At 39.4% G+C, this 23,096-nt stretch overlaps 1 protein-coding gene across 24 annotated transcripts in view; it reads right to left on the reverse strand.

Moving 5' to 3' along the window:
* Positions 1–23,096, reverse strand: part of plekha7b (pleckstrin homology domain containing, family A member 7b) — a 62,851-nt gene that overhangs the window by 20,135 nt on the left and 19,620 nt on the right. For 19 of the 24 annotated variants that reach the window (XM_069524501.1, XM_069524540.1, XM_069524534.1 and 16 more), the window contains 6 exons: positions 11,072–11,155; positions 6,794–6,902; positions 5,773–5,877; positions 5,369–5,441; positions 4,759–4,859; positions 976–1,154 (listed from right to left, as the gene is read on the reverse strand). In XM_069524501.1, the coding sequence (XP_069380602.1) occupies positions 976–1,154; positions 4,759–4,859; positions 5,369–5,441; positions 5,773–5,877; positions 6,794–6,902; positions 11,072–11,155 (651 nt within the window). Of the gene's footprint in view, positions 1–975; positions 1,155–2,883; positions 4,120–4,758; positions 4,860–5,368; positions 5,442–5,772; positions 5,878–6,793; positions 6,903–11,071; positions 11,156–14,316; positions 14,404–23,096 lie in introns of those variants that run through there. The other 5 variants (XM_069524506.1, XM_069524598.1, XM_069524571.1 and 2 more) reach the window with 4 other exon arrangements.

Below are 23,096 nucleotides of genomic sequence, written 5' to 3' on the forward strand. Positions count from 1 at the left end.
TAATTGTACAAACTGCATAGTTCATACTTCTAATTCCTGAAATAACAGTAATAAAAGTAAACATGAAGGAAGGGCAGTAATTAAATATACTGTAATGTAAAGAAATATACTTTGGTTGATTGAGGCAGCTGAGTGATTACCTTACACACTGTATCAGTATTAAAGGTTCAGTGTGTAAGATTTAGGTGAAAGGGATCTATGAGAAATTTAATGTAGAATAATCCTCATGTTGTTTTCACTTGTTTGTTTCATCTAAATTGTATGAGTTGTTTTCTTTACCCCAGAAAATAAATAATTTATTATAATGTCATTAGTGCCAAGCATTTCATATAGTTAGTGTTTCATTTCAAAGGCCCAGCCTGAGATTATCATGAACATGAGCCCTTTCTAAAATAAAGATTTCAGGAGTATTGACTTACATTGGCCTCTAAGTGGCATTATTGCACAGATTATTCAAACCATGCGGAGCATCCAGCTAATCTAATTACAGTTTACAGTACATTTACCACAGACACAGCTGTCACACAGTATGTATTGCAGATTATTTCTGTTAATGACTGTTCATATTTTCTAAAACCATTCTGTGCACAAATCCGCTTTGTACATGGTGATTAATGCTGTAGAAACACATTCTGCTGTCAAATGTCTTATGTGTGGTCTGCAGGAAGCCTCATTTATATCAGACTCAGATCGACATTTACACACTGCACACACAACAGTGCCTGATAGGAAACACACAATACTGGATCTGCTGTTGATGAAACACATTAAGGGAAGAAAGGGAGCAAATTCAGATAAAAGAACAAAATTAAAGCAGTGGCCAGTTCAACAGTCACAGTGATGCCCAGACTCTCCAATGATATATCAAGACTTATCCACATCACAGAGACTGCTTTGCTTTATGGATGTAAAGATGATGGCACTGGTAGAGTACCAACCAATAAGGTGAATCCTGCTCTTTAGTGCGAGACCAACCTCTTTATAGTGTGACTCTGCTGCATCAGCGCAGCCTGGTTCATGGCGCGGATCCAGCCATTCATGTCTTCCTGTGTGTCCGCACTGAAGAAATATGTCCGCATCCCGCAGTGTTCCGCCTGTGAGCCAATCACAGAGTTCTTATTGTAAATGTAGGAGCGCATTCCTGTGTGGCTCGCCTGTCAAACAGAGAGAGATCCAGAGGGAGAGAGAGGAGACATATGAAAACTTCTGATGAAGAAAACTGATGAGTGAAAAACTTTGCTATCTCATTTATTGAGACAGACAGCTGTCAACTTAGTCAGCATAAAGTGTACAGCAACATTTTACTGAAGCTGAAAGAATAAGGAGAAGGCAAAGCACTGCAGCAGAAACAACACTGACATTGTGCTCTTTCTGGCAAGAAAATAAAAGCATCAGGTTATATTTTCCACTGATGAAAGCTCTGCACAGTCTCTTCAGAGGATTAGACAGCGACTAAGTAAACGGCTTACGAGCACCTGTCATTGCTTTAAACACACACACACACACACATACAAAATATGTTGCTAGTCTGGTCTCATCTATACAGTATGTAGTATAAATGAGCAAAGGAATAGTTAGTAATACTTTATGATCCTGTATTTCTCCATAATCTACATTTTTGTGTATGATGCCAGTACTTTCTTTTGTTGTAACTTGACTAGCAGAATTCATGAATAACTTGTGACACTGCATCAGCAACACAGGATGAACTACATTATATGCTGTACACCATAGAAAGACCATGTTCTTCACTGAATCAAATACCAGAATATGCAAAATAAACATGCAAAATCTGCAAAAACTCTATCCACAATAACATAAAAGCATCTTTCAGGAATAATACAGTTGTAATCCTGATGTATCACATGTTTGTAACACAAACAAATCTCCACCTGCAATAAAATACTGTAGTTGACTTGTTACATTGTGTCACAGCTCGTATCACAACTGCACACAAGAGCTGTGGTTTTGACCTTTGACCAGCTGAGGCACATGAGAAATAAAAAACTCAACCACTGTGTGATGAAGACTGTAAAATGAGTTCATTTATCACAACTAAAATTCTTCAGCTTAACATGTAACAAGCCAAACACTGCAAAGTAAATTCAACGAGAGTCCTGTTTCAAAACAAATGTAGTGAAACAAGTAAGCAGCTTATATGGTACATACAGTATATGGATATGTACAGCAGGGGGCAAATCTTCCAAGACACTTAGAGACAGTAAATCAGAGAGTGTGGAAAAAGTCGTCCCACCTCTCCCATGATTATGAGGATGTGTTAAAGTGATGTGCAGCTTAACAAGACAAATACCAGAGCCACACATGTGCATATATGTGCATGACAGTGATCCACTTGCAATATGAGTGCCATGCTGTACCTGTTGACCATATTTATAAAATTACAAATGAGCTCTTATTTTTCATCGTGACCCGGATCATAGCTGTGAAACTATGATCTGATAATCTGTTGGCTGTTACGTACACAGACCCAGAAGTCCCGTAGCTGTCCACTCACACTGTCCAAAAATAAAAGTGCTATCATTCCAGCTTTAATGTGAACAAATTATATTTTTCAATTGAATTCCAATCCGAGTACAAGGTGTTACTGCCTAAATTCTAGCAGTGAATAACTCAGTGAATAACTAATAACAAAACCTGCATCTTTTTTTCCCAATAAATTCACAGTGATATGATTTACTAAAACTAACCGCACCCCTTCAGGCTCTGGCATTGTCCGTAGATTGCTGCTGTAGTCATGTCAGCACATGATACGACTTTGATGCACATTGATAGAAATGTGCATTCAGCGGCTGATAGAATGATATTGAATAAAATGAGCTGAGAGTGGCGGACCGCTGATGAAGCTGAAGTGAAATCAAATACCTATTCATGCAAGACAGGAAGTCTGTGTGATTCAGGATGGCCTCCAGAGATAACAGTACTCACGCCCGTGCACACACACCAGGTCACAATGGAAGGCAATAGACCAGGTAATGAGAGAAACACAGTGAGATGAGCAAAAATAAGAGAACAAAAAAAAAACAACAACAGCAGATCAGTGCTGACTCAGTGAGAAACAACAGAAATGTTGTGGTCATCACAAGACTGAGTAACAGTGGCAAGAACATACAGTGTTATGACATGAGAGCACAGCCCATAGTGCTTTCAGGAAGGTCATGAAAATACTCCACCATGGAAATATTTCAGATAAGTACCGCACTGACTCACACAGCCTGTTGTGACCTCTTATATCTCCACTCAACTGCTGCTAAACAAATAAACTAATTAGTTTGAAGAACATATTGAGTCACAAACTGTAGTACATTATTTCTGCTCATTATTTGAGGCCAGCACAGGCTGCAGTCTGTAATTCACTGTACATGTCAGTGGCTCTGACATTCCTCTGTTGAACAACACCAGACATCCACTGAGCAGCTGTCACGCTTACTTAGCAGTAACTGAAATATTCCAAAGCACCTCCGATGCACGTAATGAAATCTCCTGCTCTTTAATGCATGATGGCTCGGGGAAAGAGGGAGCGAGGGAAGGAGGGGGGGATAAGGATCTCTTAAATAGAGGGTGGGACAGCATAGCCCAGGCTCATTTCACCTAACCTTACATATACTCCCTGGCAAGCAGTGGGAGGAGACGGTGAAGAGGCTGAATGTATAATTAATACTCCCTGCAGAACAATTATTGTACAAATTCCATTGTGCGTAATATGATCTTTAATGCACGGGCGGTATGTCCCACAGAAGCACACACATGTACAGAGTCTGAAAGAACAAAAAGCCCCACTACAAAGGAGCTGAAAAGGATTGCAACAGAATGCCCTGAAGCTGCAGTGATGCATCAAACATTCAGGTACCATTGTTCTCTGCAACAAGCTCCCACAGTTTCCACAGAGAAGGAGCTGGAGAACATTCACCCTCTCGTCATAAGAAAAAGACATAATCCCTCTGCTTCCCTCTGGCACAATTCACAGGCAGAAAAGACTTTCAAGTAAAATGACATTATTACCAAATGCTTTCTGGCTGTTTAATGTGTAATAAACAATGTGCCATTCAAGGTTTAATGGAAAAACAAAGCTCCTGCACTGTGCTTACCATGGTGGAGACTGCATTACTGCAGCCTCTGCAGAGCACGGGAGCTACTGAGAACAATTTGTTTCTACCCCTGCTCACAGTAGATGAATAAAATGAGACCATCCATAAGTCTGCTTTGCTTGAAATGCATATGCTAATATAAGAAGATCATCTCCTTTACAGAGCGTGACTAAATACGTCAAGCCCTGCAGTGCAGCCGTCCACTTTAACGCTCAGCGAAAGGTTTGTGTTAGAAAAGACCATTTGGTCAAAAGTTCATAGACTTTAAAACATGAGTTTCACACAAATCTCTCACGACAGAAATGTGAATATAAGTTAAAAATAAATCAAATCAACAAAATGAGACAAACATTCTTTTCAAACACATCTGGGTTGATGCTTCCATGCTGTAATACTAACAAAAAACTTAAAAACAGGTTGTGAGTTCAGTCAAATCAGAAAATATCTGATGCATAATAATGATAATGACCTGATCCCAACTTACATAATTGTAACATTACTGCATATTTTCTCTTGATGCTAAAGTAAGATCACTACTCAGGCGAACTACTGCAATTGATCTCCTAAGACTGACCTGGAATAGTGAACACATTTTACACACACACATGATTATGTCTCTCATGTGTCTGATTCAGTGACACGTCAGCGTTACCTTGAAAGCATATTTGCGGTTTATGTGGTCATCAGGCTCAACTGGTGCAATGACATAACTGGGCAGAGGGATGCTACCGAGCACGGTCTCCTCTCGGCTGTCTATGAACCAAGAACACACACACATAGACTATTGTTACTGGCATCCAAAACAACAATCTTTAAATTTGCTGTGATTTATTTTACAGTGTTAATAGCTGATTGCAGGTAAATGAACAGCAGGAGGATCAATGAGGCATAATTCATGGGTGACTCTTTTCTGGACAGGGCTATGTTGTGGCAACGTGTGGCACGAGGTGGCATGTGGCTTATCAATTATTCAGTATGATTAATGGAGGAGAGGAGGTAGATGCTATGGCAACACAAGCAGAGATTACATCCCATAATAAAACACTCAAGTTAATGAGAAAGGAGAAGTGAGAGGAGGAGAAAGCCAGGCAGAGTCAGTGATAGCAGTGGATGTCATACGTCTAATTACAGGCTGTCATCAATCAAGAAATTAATCTTCCCACAGAGGAGATTTCTAAATGTTTAAACGATTGATTTCATAACCAAAATCATTTTATTTATTGTCCTTAAACCCGAGCCAAGTGCACTTTCAACACACTCACCTTTGTAGTAAAACAAGCAGTAGTCTGACAAAACAAACCACTTCCTTTTCCACAGTCGCATTCCAGAGCTGTCCTGGAGGTGAAGGGGGAAACACAGCAGAGTGTACTTAGAAACCCTCCTCCCCGGAAATCACACTTAAATTCACATTTTAATTCAAAAAGAGTGGTTTCGGAATGAAGTGCTCATTAGCAACAGGTACGATTGAAAAGAGGGCTTTATGCATATCAGATAATTTAACAGATAATCGATTCATTATGTCCTCCAAATAATGTCAGATATTCGAATATTTGTCCACCAGCTTATCCTCTCATTCTGAAGAGCAGGAAACAGAGAATAACTTAAACAAACAAACAGTTACATTTACAAATAGATAAGTGACAGGTGGGGTTTTCACAGTGAGCACCTGTTTGTAGAGCCAGCCTCTCACCACCACTGGGATATTGAGGTTTCTTTTAATAGCATGATCCCTCTTGCCAAAACTGTGAACTTTCCCCGAACCTCTGGAGCCCTGAAGAAAATAGAAAAAACCCAGAGATGATTAACTAAATGGTGGCTGTGCTGAAGAACTGTGAGCCTGTTTACTTTGTTTATCTGAGGAAACATGTGGTAATTAGTTGTGAGTAATATTAAAATGACCGGGACACTGTTGGTGCAAAGAATCCAACTACAAATGTAGTCGTTCTGAAGAGTAAAATATTTTTTCCCTGGAACTTCCTTCTTTTAACATAACGAGAGGAGGAAATACCAACTGACTGTTCCTGGGGATGCATCCATTTATAATCAGGCATATTTTTAGACAAGGTCATTTCAGATTACAAATTATTGGAGGAAATGAAATCATACTTTTTCTCGGGTGTTTTGCTACATAAATAACTTCGGTTGTCAGGTTGTCCAACATAAAATTAAACAAAGACACAAATGTTGAAGAGATAAAAATTCCATTCTTAAATCTTTTTGCATAAACATGACATAATTATTGTTTTAAACAGACAAACAAGGTCAATGTCTTTCAGAGGTAGAATTTAGGACTTCTATATGACTATACTGTCTTGTGCTTCTGTGTAGTTTCATGTATTCAGCAACAGGTTTGCACCAATAATTTACATCTTCATTGTGGAAACAAGAGCAAGAATGCACACAGCCCTGTTCAATCCAAGGGGATGAGTAAATGAGTCTTATTAAGTTTGAAAAATGACTCAATGATTGGCCTTTGTGGCCATCACTCAGAATGAGATAATGTCTTTGAGTTGATTAAACCAATTTATCAACATGAGCATTAACAGTCAAGAGCTCCAAAAGGAGTTCAGTAAAAAATAGTCAAATAAGAAAATGTGAAGTTCATTTCTGTTTTAGATATTTAAATATCATTCCATATTTCAGGTTTTGCAGTAAAACATATTTAAAAAAGGTTGAACTCTGCTCACCTTTGACCCTGAGGTATCCAAAGTTGCTGGGGTCACACCCTTGGAGGACTCTGTGACCATGCTGGGGGTTCTCTGGTTGGCGGCTGACTTGGACATACGGGCCTCTATCCTGCAGTTGAGAAGGCAGCGTACAGGGGGAGATGACTAACGGACAGGATGAGAAGCATCGGACAGTGACGCCTCCACTGACAATTCCAGACAAGCAGTGAAACAGTGTCGCCCTGTGCTGAGAATTTCAGATAGAAAGGATATGGCTATTTCCTGACACCGCCACGCGACATGTCACATAGCCAATGACTTTGCAGGGGATGTGTTAACAGTGGAAGATTTGTGTTCCAAACATCAGTGACACTTGGTCTGGAACTCACCCCAGGGGAGGCTTCTCATACACACCAAGATAACAGGCCAAAACAAAAGCCTAATGTTATAACATATCCACACCCACCAACACACACACACACACGCAAACACACAGGAGAAAAAAAGCCCTGGACATTCAAGTTAGTGGTTGTACAGGTCAAATGAGTCTTTACTTTTCTGTTCTGGTATACACTTTTATTTAAATACACAACTAACAAAGAATATTATTTCTATCATAGGTAAGAAAAGAAAGTAATATTCTTTTTCAATAAATATGGACATATACATAGGAATCCTGAGGCAATAAAATGAACAGATCGGTTACAGCCTACAGCCAACATCACTTGAAATGATACTGTTATAATGATAACATGATTTACAAAATGTTATGTCATGACTTTTCAAAGTGTTGCATCACATCTCCTAAACAAGAAACATAATTCATTAGACAACATTAAAAGAAGAAAAGGAAAACTCCTGAAACACCTTCAGAATGTGTGCACAGCCAGTCTAACTGACCCTGAGCAGACCCGGTCTTAACATCCATCCTGGTCAGGTAAAGGAGTGAATGCACCCAAGTGAGCTCAGATCACTCAGACCACATTTGGAGTTGGTCTGGAACATATGTGACATCCTCTAACCGGCTGGTTCCATAATGAGCCAGAAGTATTTTACACTTCTCTTCGTCCATATATTGCATTATTTGTTGCCATCCCCACAAAGAGCCACTACATATTGATTTTATATTTCTTCAAATGAGTAAAATCCCTCAGCCTCTTCTAGCTCCACTCTTTCACCCTCTCTACTTCTCCTTCTCACACCTTCACACACACATCTACTACACATCTGTGGAGTTGGAACAGCTGAAAACAACATCATATCGTCTTTGTAAACAGGTGACACACTACACATACAGTAGTATGTGTGTATTTCCATATAGACTTAGTAAGTGAGATCAGATCACGGGGTTATTGTCCACTTGTGATCAGATCTCTTAGTGTTGGTGTTAGTTCCAGGTCTACACAGAATCAATATGTGATGTGTCCCTCTGGCAACATTTGCCTCCTGCATTGTTATGCAAAGAGATTGAAAGCGGCACTAATCTCATTTTTTCATGCTTTGTGTGATGTACAACACTAAGGCTGAGGAAAAGGAGATAAACTCAAGATGTGTGTCAGACACTAAAGCACAAAAAGCAGGTAGAACAAGGTTAAAAAAGAGAGACCACACTAACAGTATCTGCACTCACAGCGTGGACTGCAGATAACATTATCAGGGGGTCTTTCTCTCACATGAAGAGGACTTTGCTGTTTTATGTGACAATTTCTTACTGTTTACCATCTCTGTCACTGGAGCAGTTCCCCAGGAGATTTGTAGTGGCGTGTGGTTGAGAGCGGCGATATTTCACATCACACAGTGCAAGAAGGGGAAAAGACACTAAGCCTCATCTATTCCTGCTTCTCCCGCTATGATGGAAATGAGGGCATATGTGATGTTTTTTAAAATCCTTTCAGGCAGCTAGTGCTTATAAAGAGATTGGACAAATTGATCATGTGTGATAATCTATACTAAAGTCAAAGCTTCAGACCAGCAGAGCATCGGCTGATCGACCTCTCCGTGGTGATGGGCTTCATGAGGATCTTTTTCCAGCTCTGCCCCCAATCCAATACAGGTCTCCAGGGACCACACTGAGGTTCTCCTCACTTGGAAGTGGGTCGGTGATTCATGCACCCCACTTCCCTTCCAGACAACATTATACACAGAGTGGCACCACTAACATCACTATGTCAGTGAACAGCAATGTTTTGCAGTTGAGGTGAGGTCACCCCTTTGCCACACACATTCAATACTAAAAGTGTCACACTCTACACTCAAGTCTTCAACAGGATTTTACCCAGAAGGAGGGAGAGAAGACTTGAAATGAGGCGATGAATAAAGTAGAAGAAGACGAAAAGCAGACATAGCCTTAAAGGGCAATCCCCCAATTTTAAACAAGGAAAGGTTTACTTCTCACAAGGAGCACTTCTCAGTTGTAATAGTTGGATTTATGGGTAATGTGAGATTCTGTGTCTTTGGAGCTTGAGCCGCACTCTGGAAAATAAAGTGAGCATAACTTGGCTGCCTTAAATTTCTGGAGTTAACAGTTTGTGTGAGCTACAACACATTGTGTTTTTGAATAAATACGAGAGGTTAATGAACTAATTACAAGTTACCAAATGTGACATGTCTGCACATACAGTTCTCTTATTTAATTAGTGGTATTAAACTAGAGCAACCAGCAAATACAAAAAAAATCACTAGATTTCAATGATAATGGTGAATTAGTGTGGTGTTTTAAAGTGGTGATCAAAGGGCTAGTTCAAATGTTAACACTGATGTGGCATCATTTCACAAATGTCACTTGATCTTACACAAGTTCTCTGACTAACACATCGAGTGGGGGTGTGTCCTGAAGACCAGTTGAAAGAGTTTATTTCAATAACAGGAAGAGAAGGTCACCATGGCCGTAGCCAGCTGTGAGATCACCGAGCTCTGGATCTCGGTAATTTGAAGTTAAATACACCTCAATAAAAAATAAAAGAAATCCATAAAGTTTTTATAGCCCTCTGCACACAGGCAGGATTCAGCATTAACTCACTTGATATCTCTTTCGCTATGTGCATCTCATCTTTAAGTACACAGGCACAACTGCCCTTGCTGTTCTTCTTGTGCATATGACGTGCATTGCATGTGTCACGCACCACAATCCAGACTGTTTTAAAAATATTGGCCAGGACGAGGAGGTGAAACACGTCTGCATATTTTTGTGGGTAACTGTCTTGGGCGTTGTTCAGAACAGTTTATTGATTTTGGTTGCGATATTGTTGCTTCATGCACAAAGCTTCTCTTTGATTGCTGAAGATTAATGTTAAGCACAGAACAAAGCTGGAGTATTCATGAAGTACTGTAAGAAGACATTTTAATATGCTGTGTGTGCTATGACTGGGTTTCTTAACCTTGTCTCACCCACTACTTGACATCCTTCTCATGTTGTTGTGGTAGGGGCATTACACTGATGCTATTCTTACTATAACATGAGCTTAGGACTAGCATGTCAAAGTAACTAAGTCATTTTGTTATTTGTGAAAACCAGGGATAATGTGGGGTTTGAGGAAATGATTGACAGAAGGAGGGTGTAGATGAATCACAATCAGTTTTGCATTGCCTCAACAAAACAGCTTTTAATTTGTGAGAATGCAGAGGTCGCTCAACACGCTTCTGCCTTCAGTGGAATCTTTGCTATGTGTGGTCGTCTTACAACCAGCAGCTTAAATACGATCAGACACCTGCTGCTTTATATCGTGCTCTAAACCTGCCAAACAGCTTTGATGGCTCCGAAGGATGAGATTCACACGACAATATAAAAGAATGATGATAAATCAGACGCCCATGTCACAGCAAGTACATACTGTAGTAAAGGAAAAAGCAACATTGCTATTCAAGTACTCACTTCTAAATTCAGTGACATGCTGGTATTTAATATATGATTGGTATGTCAATGAGGCGTCTACTTCAAAAACACATAGAAGTCTTGCGGAAACACTATCAGTGATAAAGTCTGAAGAACATTCAGCTTCGTCCTTTTATGACTTCAACAATACTGAGAGAATCAGCTCAGATGGACTTTAATAAACTCAAACCACAGCCGTAATACAGCCAACATTAACATAAACCGAATGATTGATGAGACAGGCTCATGACTCCAGATGTGTTAGTTGAAAGTCGAGTTTTTATTCTTTTCTTACTGCAATTTCCGCCCTCACAACATATCAGTGGGTCTATATCTGAGCTCCCACTGCATGACATTGAAGTGACCCCTCTGATCATTTAAGCATGTGGCATACGTCTGACGCACGTGAAGAGAAAAGAGCCACTCACCTGTCTTGGAGTGTGTATTCTGTGTTTTCAGGGGAAATCTGTCCGGTGACAGGATGCCGAAACGATGTCATCCTCAGGTTGTGGCTGCAGGAGACAGGGAGATAGAGAGAAAACAGCACCAGGGGAGAAAATGAATTGAGACTCTTGTCATTAATCATAGTCCTGCTACCTCCATGTTTTGATATTTTTGAATTTGGCTGCTGATTGAAGTTACAAACAAAACAAAGTTCCCAATGATGCCTCAGTCAATAGTAAAAAGAAATCTATGGTAGCACTACAGCCAGGTCAGGAAGCACAGCTCATATTCTTTGACACAAAACGTAGAGCTCAGCACTCTGCTTCAGCCGGCTCACCAGGCTCTATTGATTTCAATTAGATGGGGCCATTTATTGCTTTAACTAGAGCATAAATGCATGTTACTGTCAAAGCACAGAATAAGAAACAGACAAGTGGTGCTGGTGCTAGTGGACTGACACATTGTGCCATGACTGGTTTGTATTTGTTGTTGTCCATTGTATATTTACATATGATAGAGTCGGACCAATATGGATTTTTGGGGGTAAACGCAATGCCGACATTGTTTAACCATAAACTCAATAAAAAGAAAACACAAATACAACCAAACATATAAAACTGACTTTCTGTCTCATACTTCACTTGGATGATTTTTATATATAGAAAGAAAATCAATTTCTAATCACTGATTTATTTATCCAATGCTGAATCATCTGTCATAGAAGTTCAAGATCCAGTCACTCACTCTGTTGGACTTTTAATCTTCTCACTTTTTACACAAAAGCCCACTGCTGCAATGGAGTCTTTGGGATGTGCAGTTTATTCACTATTAGGATGTGTGTGTGTATATATATATATATACTGTATATATATATATATATATATATATATATATATTTATATATATATATATATATATATATATATATATATACTGTATATATATATATATATATATATATATATATATTTATATATATATATATATATATATATATATATATATATATTTATATATATACACACACACAGGTACAGATAAGCAAATAGCTGAGATAAACATGTGTAGACAACCCTCACTTAAAGTGTTCCAAGGGTAAATATACAGTACATATATAGCAGTAAGGGGTGAAAGGACAGCTGCACAGTTTCAGCACCAAAGGTGCAGAAACATATACAAACTGATCGTGATGCCTCGTTGCATCACCATGCAGCAAAGGGAGGGGGCACAAACTGAGCCGGCAGGAAAGATTTATGATTTGACATTTCAGAAAAGTTCAGGGGCGTACTGATGAGGAATGATGCTGAGCAATCCTGCACACACAAACTACCTGACATCAAATATAAACAAAACATTACATTTTCTCATGTATGAATGTTTTGATCACATATGCACACATACATGGAGATGTACGCAGGTTTGTTCAGGATGGTTCCTGCATGTGATTCATAAATTGCTGAGCTGCATTGAACAAATTCAGCACTGCACAAGCCTCCCCCTGTTAATTAGGAATGTGCATTCTTTAGGCTTTTGTTTTAGCCGCATTACTTCTGAACTATTTGTCACGGAAAATGCAGCATCCCCAGTTAGTGTAAGAACACTGCAGCACAGTTGGTCTATTTGTTTGCAGAACACTTCCATCAGCGCTTGTGACAACAGTGTCCCAAAGTGGGAAATGAACTCTAGTTCAGATGAGTTAGCACTCTGCTTTCTGGATTATGTTGTGGAGAAACAAAAAGTCAGAAGCAGTTGCCAGAATTTAACGTCTGATTCTGTGAAGTGACTCAGGATTCATTTTGTATCGTCATCATGTAAATTATTTTCTTTGTGTTCAGATCTGATCAGTACAACTTCAATTCTAACCCAGATTAAGCTTTGTTTTGCACATAGATTTGAATGCAGTCGATCTTTAACACAATCACATCTGCTCTTATCAATAAATTGTTTATGGTGTAAAACACAGATGTAGTAAAAATGTATTACTTGATTTCAACCTCTAAAGCAGACAAACTCCACATATACATTTGTATATAACTAAAAGAAATCAACAGTTTCTGTGTATGTTCAAATTAAGTGTGATTGTAATAAAGTCGAGGTTTTCATAACATGCAAAAGAGTTAAATGTGTGTGGCTCATAACAACTTTACAGAGCCCCTTGGCTCTAAAGTAGACATATTTAGTGATTAATAAGCCTTCCAAAATTCATCCCAAAGATGAAACAAGTAACAAAACATCTCCGTCTTTTTTGTAATAGTACTGAACTTTATCTATGTTACTCAGTTTAAGATTCAAGAATAATTGAATTCCAAAAACACCTCACTAGTATGCCCATGGTCTTTGAAAAACTAAACATCAGGTCAAGTGGAGTTCCTGCTTCCATTAGGACAGATAAAGAAGAGAAAAGAATGACCGGCATCTCTCCTTGCAGAGAGCCTCAGGAGGGCGTCTCTCAATGTTAACATGTACAGCAGAAGTGTTGTCACATCAGCGTAAACAAGAGATCAGTCCTAACTCAGTAAAGAGGTGACACTCCGATTATGAAGTAAAAACAAGGATTTTTTTCGACCCAACTTTTATTCTTATGCAGAGAATCAACAGCAGCAACTCGAGGATTTCAACAACGCTGAGTGTGATGTAAAGAAGGAAAACTCAGCTGTGAACAGGGATTAACCTGAGAAGGAAATGGCAACATGGTTTGGATTTCAGCCAAAGCTTCTTATAATAAATGTATAGAAACAGCAGCACTGCAGCTCAAACAATGTGTACATGCTCTCTCTCTCTCTCTCTTCGAATGCTGCAACATCAGAGCTGGCACACCATACCACTGTTGTTTTAAAACAAACAAGAGGCTCGGTGTAATCCCTGACCGACACAGGGGCTAAATCTTGGCAGCAGGGACACCGGGGGCAATAAGGCTCTGTAGCTTGAACACCCATCTCCCTCTCTCTTTTCCACAACCATAGCAACACACTGAGGCTCCAAACTGCTGCACACTATCCATCACAGACAGGAATCGCACCATCTGCTTACAGTCTCAACACTTGTATCTGTTTACACGACTGACTGTCCCTTAGAAAAAATCTCCCATCAGGAGAAACAGAAAACTCCTGTAAACCTGAGCACTCCCTACCAGTACAGTTCTCATGCTCCGCTCTATCACACACACAGTGGAGACAGTCTCACCTGCTGAGAGAAAGTGAATCATCGTGAATCAGCTGTTAGAACTCACTGTGGTGCCGCAGGTCATGGAAATCCTCTCCTCTGCATTATCGGAAGAGGTGGGAGATACAGAGTGGGTCTCTCGTAGCAGCTGGCAACCCGCGAGGAGCAGAGTAAAAAGAGGAGCCAGCGATAAGAGGACAGTAGTTTCTCAGTTTTATCCTCAGTGATGTGTGAGAGTTTCATCCCACACTAGCAGAGTGGATGGTGGAGATCTAACTCCCTCCCATCAGGGGAATACCTCTGTTGCTTATCAGATCCTCCTCCCTTTCCATTTTAAACTTCCTTCTCTCCAGCTCTTACTCTCTTTTTCTCAGAATAGAATCACCTCTTTCCAGGAAATAAATTACATAGCTGCTGTTCAACATAAACTGTCACTCAGTCATCAATGCAGCCACGAGAAAAATGAGGGGTCTCTTTAATTGGTTAAATAACAGCCAGTTCCTTGAGGTTTGTTGCTTCATTGTTAGAATCCCTATAATAATATAATAATAAGCTGTGATAGTTTAGAAGTATTTTGGTTGGTGTTTGTAACAGAGGTATGCCACCGGTATCCTCTGAGTGGCAGCATTGCAACTACAGAGATAAAGAAGAGGGCATGTTGGCAATTTAGCTTTTTCTCAATCAGTGTAATGACCTCCTTTTACCTCTTCGTTGCTCCATTTTCACTTTTTAACTTTGCATAAAAACAATATGTAAGGAAGTCTCTTAAACACCTGCAGCATTTACATCTTTATCTAAACGTCTGCTATGTTGTCGGGGATTCTTTAAACTACTCAAATACTTTAAAACAAGATTAATATTAAACACATGTCAGACTGAGTGTTGAGTGGGACAGATATACAACAATTCAGGATTAAAATACTTTTAAAAACTTTAAAAATAGATCACCTCTTCAAGGGCAGCTCAGGGTCATCGGTGTCTACTTTTTGATGCACTGCTCTGAGCTAAGAGGGAATTGAAACTAATCCTGAGGAATGCAAGCGGGAGCAGGTGGTACCAAGATACTGAAGGCCTGTGGTAAATATTCCAAGCTAATATAGCAGCAACTTCAGGGCTTTGTGTTTACTCTTTGGACTCTAGTTTAACTAAAGAGAAGAATATATTTGAACTGGCACTAATTACATTTAATTATGGATATTGTTTGTTCAATGTCTTTAATAAACTGATTATATGTAAACTTTCTCATTTATTTCCCTGTTTAAATCCAAGCTATAGTGGGAGTGGTTATTTTTGTAAGGTGTGCAACATCCCTCTATTTTTTAATTTTAAAAGAAACAATGGGTTAAATTATGAGATGATCAATTAATACGGATGAAAATGTGATCATCACAGCAGAGGAACAGAAACAAATCCCTAAAACCAGTGTGGCGTAAGAGTCAACAATGCCTAAAGTACATTGCAGCTTTGATTGAAATAAAATACAATCAATGTTGTACATATTCCACCAATAACCAGAGAACACACAACAACAACCATTTCATTTAGTCTGACGGCTGAATTAATTTCCAGAACAATTCAATTAGCTATGACGAATACCAGCACATTATTTGTGTGATGAAAATAGTCTTCTATAGAATTAAAATGTCAGGTCAAATGGAATTCCCATGAACCAACACTGAAGTTCAGTGATGGCAGCCATGTCTGTGTGTAAGACAGCCTGCACAGGCTGTTTCTGTGTGGTGGAGTGTGACAGGACATTAAGTAGAGGGAGGGAGATATTACTGACTCCCAGACACACCCTGCAGCATCACGAGCCGAGCAGGCAAAATTAACCGAGCCTCAATAACAGTGGTTTGTGAACAGTACATCCAGGCACAGCGAGCCATTAAGGAGATAAGCATTCTGCAGCAGGATTTGCACATGTTGACTGACCTTTATCAGTTTCATTGCAGAGCACTGCAGCAGCCTCACTCTGCGTCTCTCCCTGACATTTACTCAGAATGATCTCGTCAGCCTCTACATGGAGTTATTGGGAGATTTCACTGTCATTCACTTCACACCGGCCTTTCCCTGTTACTGCACTCGCTTACTACTATCACCATCATTGTTATTGTCTACAGCTGCAGAAACTCAGAGTGAATTTGACACTATTGCACATTGATTACAACTCTACAGCTGCAGCTACAACTATGCATGCATGTACATTACTCTAAAACAGCATCAATAACACAGGAAAACAGCTGCTCTGTGCTGTGCTTATATGGAGCTCGCAGTCATCCAGCAAACCACTCAAGCAGAAGCAGAGAGAATCACAAACAGGCTCAAACAGGCCCAATGCAGATCAGAGACAAGTGCAAAGGTTTGCCAGTGTCCAAACCAATCAGACAGAGGGTTTGGCAGAAAGTGAAAGAGCTGTCACATTATTAACATTCAGCACACACACATTTCTTACACAGCACATTTCAGTACAGTCACAATGGTCCTTTAGGCCATGCTGTTCCAAAACATAAGCGAGGCAACAGCTGAATATGTCTCAGTGAATACAAGAAAGGCCTGTGTGGGCCAATACTAAAGAATTAGGATGCAAGAAAACACTTCTAACGCTCCAATCTGACTCTGAAACAGAACCACTGCTCTGAGTGAAAACACTGATTATTTAACTTTCTGGTGCGGATTTAAAAATCTTCTGCCAAAAGAAGTTGTTGCCTTTCATTTACGTCTCATTTCATTCCTGCTCAATTGGAATTTCTATTTCTCAAACTCCAAAGAAAGACTGATAGAGGCTCCATTGTACAAACACAGACTTCACAAAGAACCAAAAGCCTGTAAAACTGTTCTGTACATAATAAGGTTAAGTCTTGGTTTATAAACTTTTCATAAACTGAAATTCTTACAGCAACAGCCTGCAGCAAGAGAGAAAATAGCTTCAGCAAGAGATACATACATGTCAGCAATTCTTTTGCTCTATTGGCACGAATATAGCTGACTGATAAATATTTATAAAGGGTTATTAGAAGTAATTCATCAAAGAAATTGTGGTTTTATAACGCCTCCAACCATGACAATAAAATGACTTCCAAAAGCACTTATCTAAGGAATCAATATACCGACAGGGATGCTGCAACAATGAAAAAAGTTAGGAAGTTTTGTGGAGCGAGCATTACTCTTTGCAATGAATCAATGAAGGGACCCTGCAGCTTTAATATCCAATAGCACAGATTTATCCTGCATCTTACTCACTGAATAATGATGATCCAGGGAAACCAGTGGTCATCTTTGTTTCGTCTCTTCATTTGTGCTATTACAGATCATCAGTCTGAGGTGTGTGAATGTGTGAGTGTGTGTTATGGGGAAAACAAGCAGGGAAAAGGCTGTAAGATGTCTGATATTGTTACACTAAAACTTTATATTAGAACTAGGATTTTCTACACAGGTATTGATGTATTGTGTCTGCATGGCCAAAACAAAATAAGATTAGAAAAACCAAATGGAGAGAATATCTTATTTTAATCCCCACCGGATGTCTATACACCTGATGAAATTTGTGAAAAAGGTTAATGTAAATGTTTTCAATAAGAGGGAGTGGGATGATCCTCTCTGTTGCAGCACTACAATTAGAATAAATCAGATAACCTCATGTCTTTTATACACAGACACCCTACCTTGTTTGTTTCTAAACATCACAGCAGCATAGCTGCTTTGATCTAGCTTTGCAAATTCCTTCGTGGGGCACTGACAACCTGCAGTAGCCAAGTTTTTGCAAAGCAATTATCTCTCACCAAGAGAAAAACAGACAATCAGCAAAAGCATCACATACCTGACAAGGTAAAGAAGATGATAGACAGTGCACAACGTGTGCTGCTTGTCTGAGCTGTAGCCCTTACTTTTACATGCTTGTGTTTATCTACTGATAAAAAAATATTTAATAAAGAGAGCCAAAAAAGGACAACAGCTGAGCCCTGTTTTCTCTCCAGTTATTCCCAATGTTTACTGACATTCTGCAACACAGACACAAACACACTGACAACCCCCACAGTACAGAGTCAATCTTTGCCACAGGAAATCACAGGTTAATGAGAAGTAACGTGATGACCTCTGTTCCCCGGAGGCTCAATGAGTGCTATAAATAGCAAATTCAACTACTGCAGGTCAGAGGAAGATGTAGATAAGTGACACACTACGAGGAGGAATTTGGCCATGAGAGACGCACAGGTAGGTCATCACAGCGTATGCATGGCTACAAAGTGAAAACAAAGAGTCAGCACTCAGCAGGACAACAGGATCAGCTGCACCTCCTCTTGTTCTGTCCACAGTGTCTGCCAGGCTGCAGCACTGCACTATACTGTGACGAAGCAAAAGCATGAAGAGGATTCAATCATAAATTTAGTTATTTGATAAAAATGCTACTTTGTTAAAAAAAAAATCTGAAATATGCTAAGTGCTCTTCAAGAACACTGTCTAATCAGAACATTTAGGGAAAAGTAGGTGCAGATAAGCATTTTTTTTCTTCTTTGAAGTCTTCTTTCAGTGCCTCTGCTGATTATCCTGATTGTGTCGTGCATAGAGTATCAAGTCTCTCACAGAAATTCTCTGTCTATACTGTCTGATCTTTGAGGCAGATGTATATCAGCAGAAAAGCTACAAATGTATATAATCACTCCAGGGAAAGCAGAGCTCCTCCACCAAGGCGCAGCAACAGTCCCTTTAAACTCATAGATATGAGTCCCCTACATATGCCTGACTCATCAAGATCAACAAATTAACATTTCTCGCAAAAAAATCTTGGATCCATGTTAAAATGAATGGCTTCTTTCTTATCCTAACCTTCCACCAAGTTTCATCAAAATCTGTTGAGTAGTCTTTGCGTAATCATGCTGACGGATGAACAAACTGATGGACAGGGACGAAAACATTTCTTCCTTGAGGTAATGAAGCATGGACAGCAACTGCCAGCGAACACAGCCGCCTGGATGATCAATCTGCAGTGAACCCTTATTAAAAGGAATGCAATTATTTTCCAACTCGTCCAAAAACAGTTTCTGGCCTCGCCTGTCCCACACTGACACAGCTCTTCACTAAGTGACATAATGTGGTAATGGGCAGGTAACCAAGCTCATTGCACTGCATCTTCATTCTATTTAAAGAGTGTAATAGTGAATATGTGATATGATGCTGGAATCGTCTTCAGTCAGTTTTTCTGATGAGCTCTGAGTCTTTGTTTGGCAGTTTAATGAAGTGAGACTTGTCTGAGGCACAAAATGAATCATCAAACAGAACGAACCTTTCGATTCCGCTCATTGCTTCTTTTACACCCTGAGACTGCACACACTATTGCCTGTGGCTAACGAAAACTGGAGTAAAGCATTAGTGCATGAAAGCTACTGTGCTGCGTCTATATATACTGTGTCTCAGCAGCTAAGTCCAACCCACATTGCAGAGCCAAACACAGCTAACTGCTTAGCTGTGCAATGTAGGACAGGAGGGGATGTGAAATACAGCTTTTCTAAAGCTGAAAAATCCCAGGCAGTCCTGTTATCTGTATCTAAACAAATCAAAACTACCAAGATGCTGCACTGTAATAAAATCTGAAAATGAAAAACAAGTATTATTAATACTGTTGGATTATCTGTTCAATTGGCAGAAATTTTCACCAATAGCTAAAATCTGAACATCTGGAAACTAAAGTTTCATCACATCCCCCAGAAAGATGCTTCTGTAGTAACTCATTTGAATTTTACTGACTCACCCTTAAATCCCCTCAGGGAGCTCCACCCCATGTGTAGGAGGCTTAACTAGCAAAACGATCATCGCACAGTAAGCTGAATAAAAAATTAAGAATATTAAAGAGCTTAAGGCCCTGAACAATATCAAAGAAAGAAGATACGATCAGGTGGTCCCTCACACCATCTACTCAAACATTGTCCTCATCCACAAGCTTCCATCTGAGTAACTCACAGACCAAAACAATACGAAACAGTGTATAATAGCAGCAATGAGCCATTCTGGATGCAGACTGACCAGGATTGATTTCCTCCCAGGTCAGACAGTCAACATATACTTTCAACCAGAACACAGAGCAGCACAGCAGATATCACATTGACAATGAATGTATTGTAATCTACTGCATAGGATGTACAAAAGTAAATTCAAAAAAGAATTTGACTTTCAGGAGGAATGAAAGGATATTTTAAATGATGGTTCAAGAGGTAAAAAATACAACAAAATAGAAAAAGTTTCATAGGAAGATATGTTTATTTCAAATTCCAAAATATAATATAATATATTCAAAAATATGTGGGTGTAGAAAGCAACTGCTGAAATGTTCCAGGATTACTTTAAAGTTTTCTCATGTTATTCAAATGTATTTGCAACATGGAGTGATATCATGAATTGGTGTAAAAAACCTCAAGTTAACCGTAATAGCAAAGTCTGGCCCATTGTCAAAATCTGGAGAGGTGATAAGAAAAAAGGGAGCGGAGAGGTAGCAGCAAAACATCATATTTTCCTTCACTGCACGTGTCATTGATTTTCATTCACATCACGTCAGACCTGTCACAGCATCCTTCCTATGATAAAACTGAGTCTCCCTTCCTAATGGAGCTGCATGTGCACCCATGTGAACTGCCTACTTATGCTGCAGGTTATTGCTTAACAGAGAATTTACACTGAGGCAGCTTCTTCTGAATGCAGTACTAATTCTGCAGCACAGCCTGAGAATAAAACAATAAATCACTGTCAGTTGTCATTTACAAGTAAAAAAATCAAGAATCTTAACATAAGCCTTTCTTTTTTGGTGTTTAAGACAATTGTTACTAATCATGAGGCCAAATAAGCAGGACCAAGATAAAGGCCTTCGCTTCATCAGAGGTCTCTATGCAGCAGAGGGGCTGATGTATGTGAGTCAGTGCTGATCCCTAGTGTATCAGTGTAACACATTGAATGTTTTAAGTTTTAAAAAGAAACAAACACAGTCCTACCTGCAGATTCTCAATGCAAGTCCCACACAGCAGCAGTTCTCATTAGCTAAACTGACTCCAAGCATCTCAGAGGAGCTGCCTGCTCCCAGAGGTTTTACTGAACCAAATGAATAATCTTCAGCATGACTATGTCTGATTCTGCTAAAATAAGACAATCTGTCATACCATACACACATTCCCCTGATTACACACACACACACAAATTGCATATGTTTGTGGTCAGATTATCTGTCTGATCTCTGATCCTCATAATCCTGAAACATCAAACATCACGAAAAACATTGAAACAGACGGTCGTGGCTAAAAATAGCAGAGACTCATAAACTCTGGTTCACCTTTTGCTGTTAATTATAAACAAAAATGTAATGAGTGACTTCTGCAATTACTTAATGACTAATATGTTGCAGCCCTAGTACTATGCTTGCAAAGACAGAGACAGAATTTAGGAATTAGTGGAACTCGTCTGGTAAGCAGACATGTTCAAATGCTGGGTGACAAGGTGGGTAGATAAACAAGTGAGATAGTTTTGATGGCATTAAATACGTGGGTGTAGGTTCTAAAATGTTTTCAATACATAGTACAAAACAGTAGTTGGGAAATTGTCTAATGAGCTCAGCAAACAGATGAGCATGATAGAGCAGCTACTTGTGATATAAATACATATTTGTAGTTTTTGCAATCATTACCATGCTTTTAGGAAAACACACCTATAGGAGCTGGATGTTAATCAATATTCTCAAACATATTTGTTGTTTTCATACATCGCTTCTTTTCATGTAATAGTATTATGGTTATGTAATAAATTGACCTAATAATACATATATGATATTGCCCATGGCAGTATATTAATGAACAGTATCTTCCTGTTGTCATCTGCTTTACCATATGCTCCTCATAAGCGAAATGGGACAGGTGTGGTTGAATTTCATCGTATCTTCAGGGATTACATTATCTGAACCAGGCTAATCCCTGTTTTCCAAAAGCCATTTCATTAAAGCTGTGTCACTTGCCAGTGCTTTTGTCCAAAAACACAGGAGCAGATCAACAGCCACGGGATCCTCCAACAATCAGTTTCAGTCTAAAGCCCTGATACAAGCAGAGGCATCAATGTCATCCCACTGCTAAACACCCTTTTCCTATTACCCCCACCACCACCACACACACACACACTGCTATCAGCAAGACGTCAGTGTAGTAATGTATCAAATTAGCCAGCAGCTAAAAAATCTACAATAAAGAATAATGATCTTATAGATTTTGTTCGAAAATGAGGCTGTCATCATACTTGGGCATACATATGGAGGGTACTCTCTGAGACCAATCTGATTAGTCTGAGAGATTTTGCTGCAGAGAATCTTGGTCCTGAGGGTGTCCGAGCTTGAATAGCGCAATATGCTTTACTGCAGCAGACCCATCTTTACAGCAATGTTTGCCTCAGTGTCAGCTAAGGTAAACAAAGAAATTTCTGACTTTCATCGAGACAAGTGAATATCTTCTCCTTCACACGCAGTACAGTCTTTGCAGGACATATGAACAGTGTGTGTGTGTGCACCAGTTCTCTCCTGCAGTTCTCATTACAGAATCTGAGCAGACACACAGCACACAGAGCAAGAGCTGCTGCTGTACAAACTCCCACAGGGGAGTTACATTACTGTGATACACAGGGTTTAGACAACACAGCATCTCCATGACTGTACTGAACAACATGCACACACTGCTAAAGTGGCCCAGAAAAACATATCAAGTCCACTGAAACACAAACAGATTTTTTACATTGTCTTGATACATTATAGTTTGATTATGGCTTTCCCATCACAGGGAAATCTTGAGGGAATATCTACAAATTTGGTACAAACGTTTAATCAGCCTT

The sequence above is a fragment of the Paralichthys olivaceus genome, chromosome 1 (assembly GCF_024713975.1).
Source record: "Paralichthys olivaceus isolate ysfri-2021 chromosome 1, ASM2471397v2, whole genome shotgun sequence".
Classification (NCBI taxonomy): domain Eukaryota; kingdom Metazoa; phylum Chordata; class Actinopteri; order Pleuronectiformes; family Paralichthyidae; genus Paralichthys; species Paralichthys olivaceus.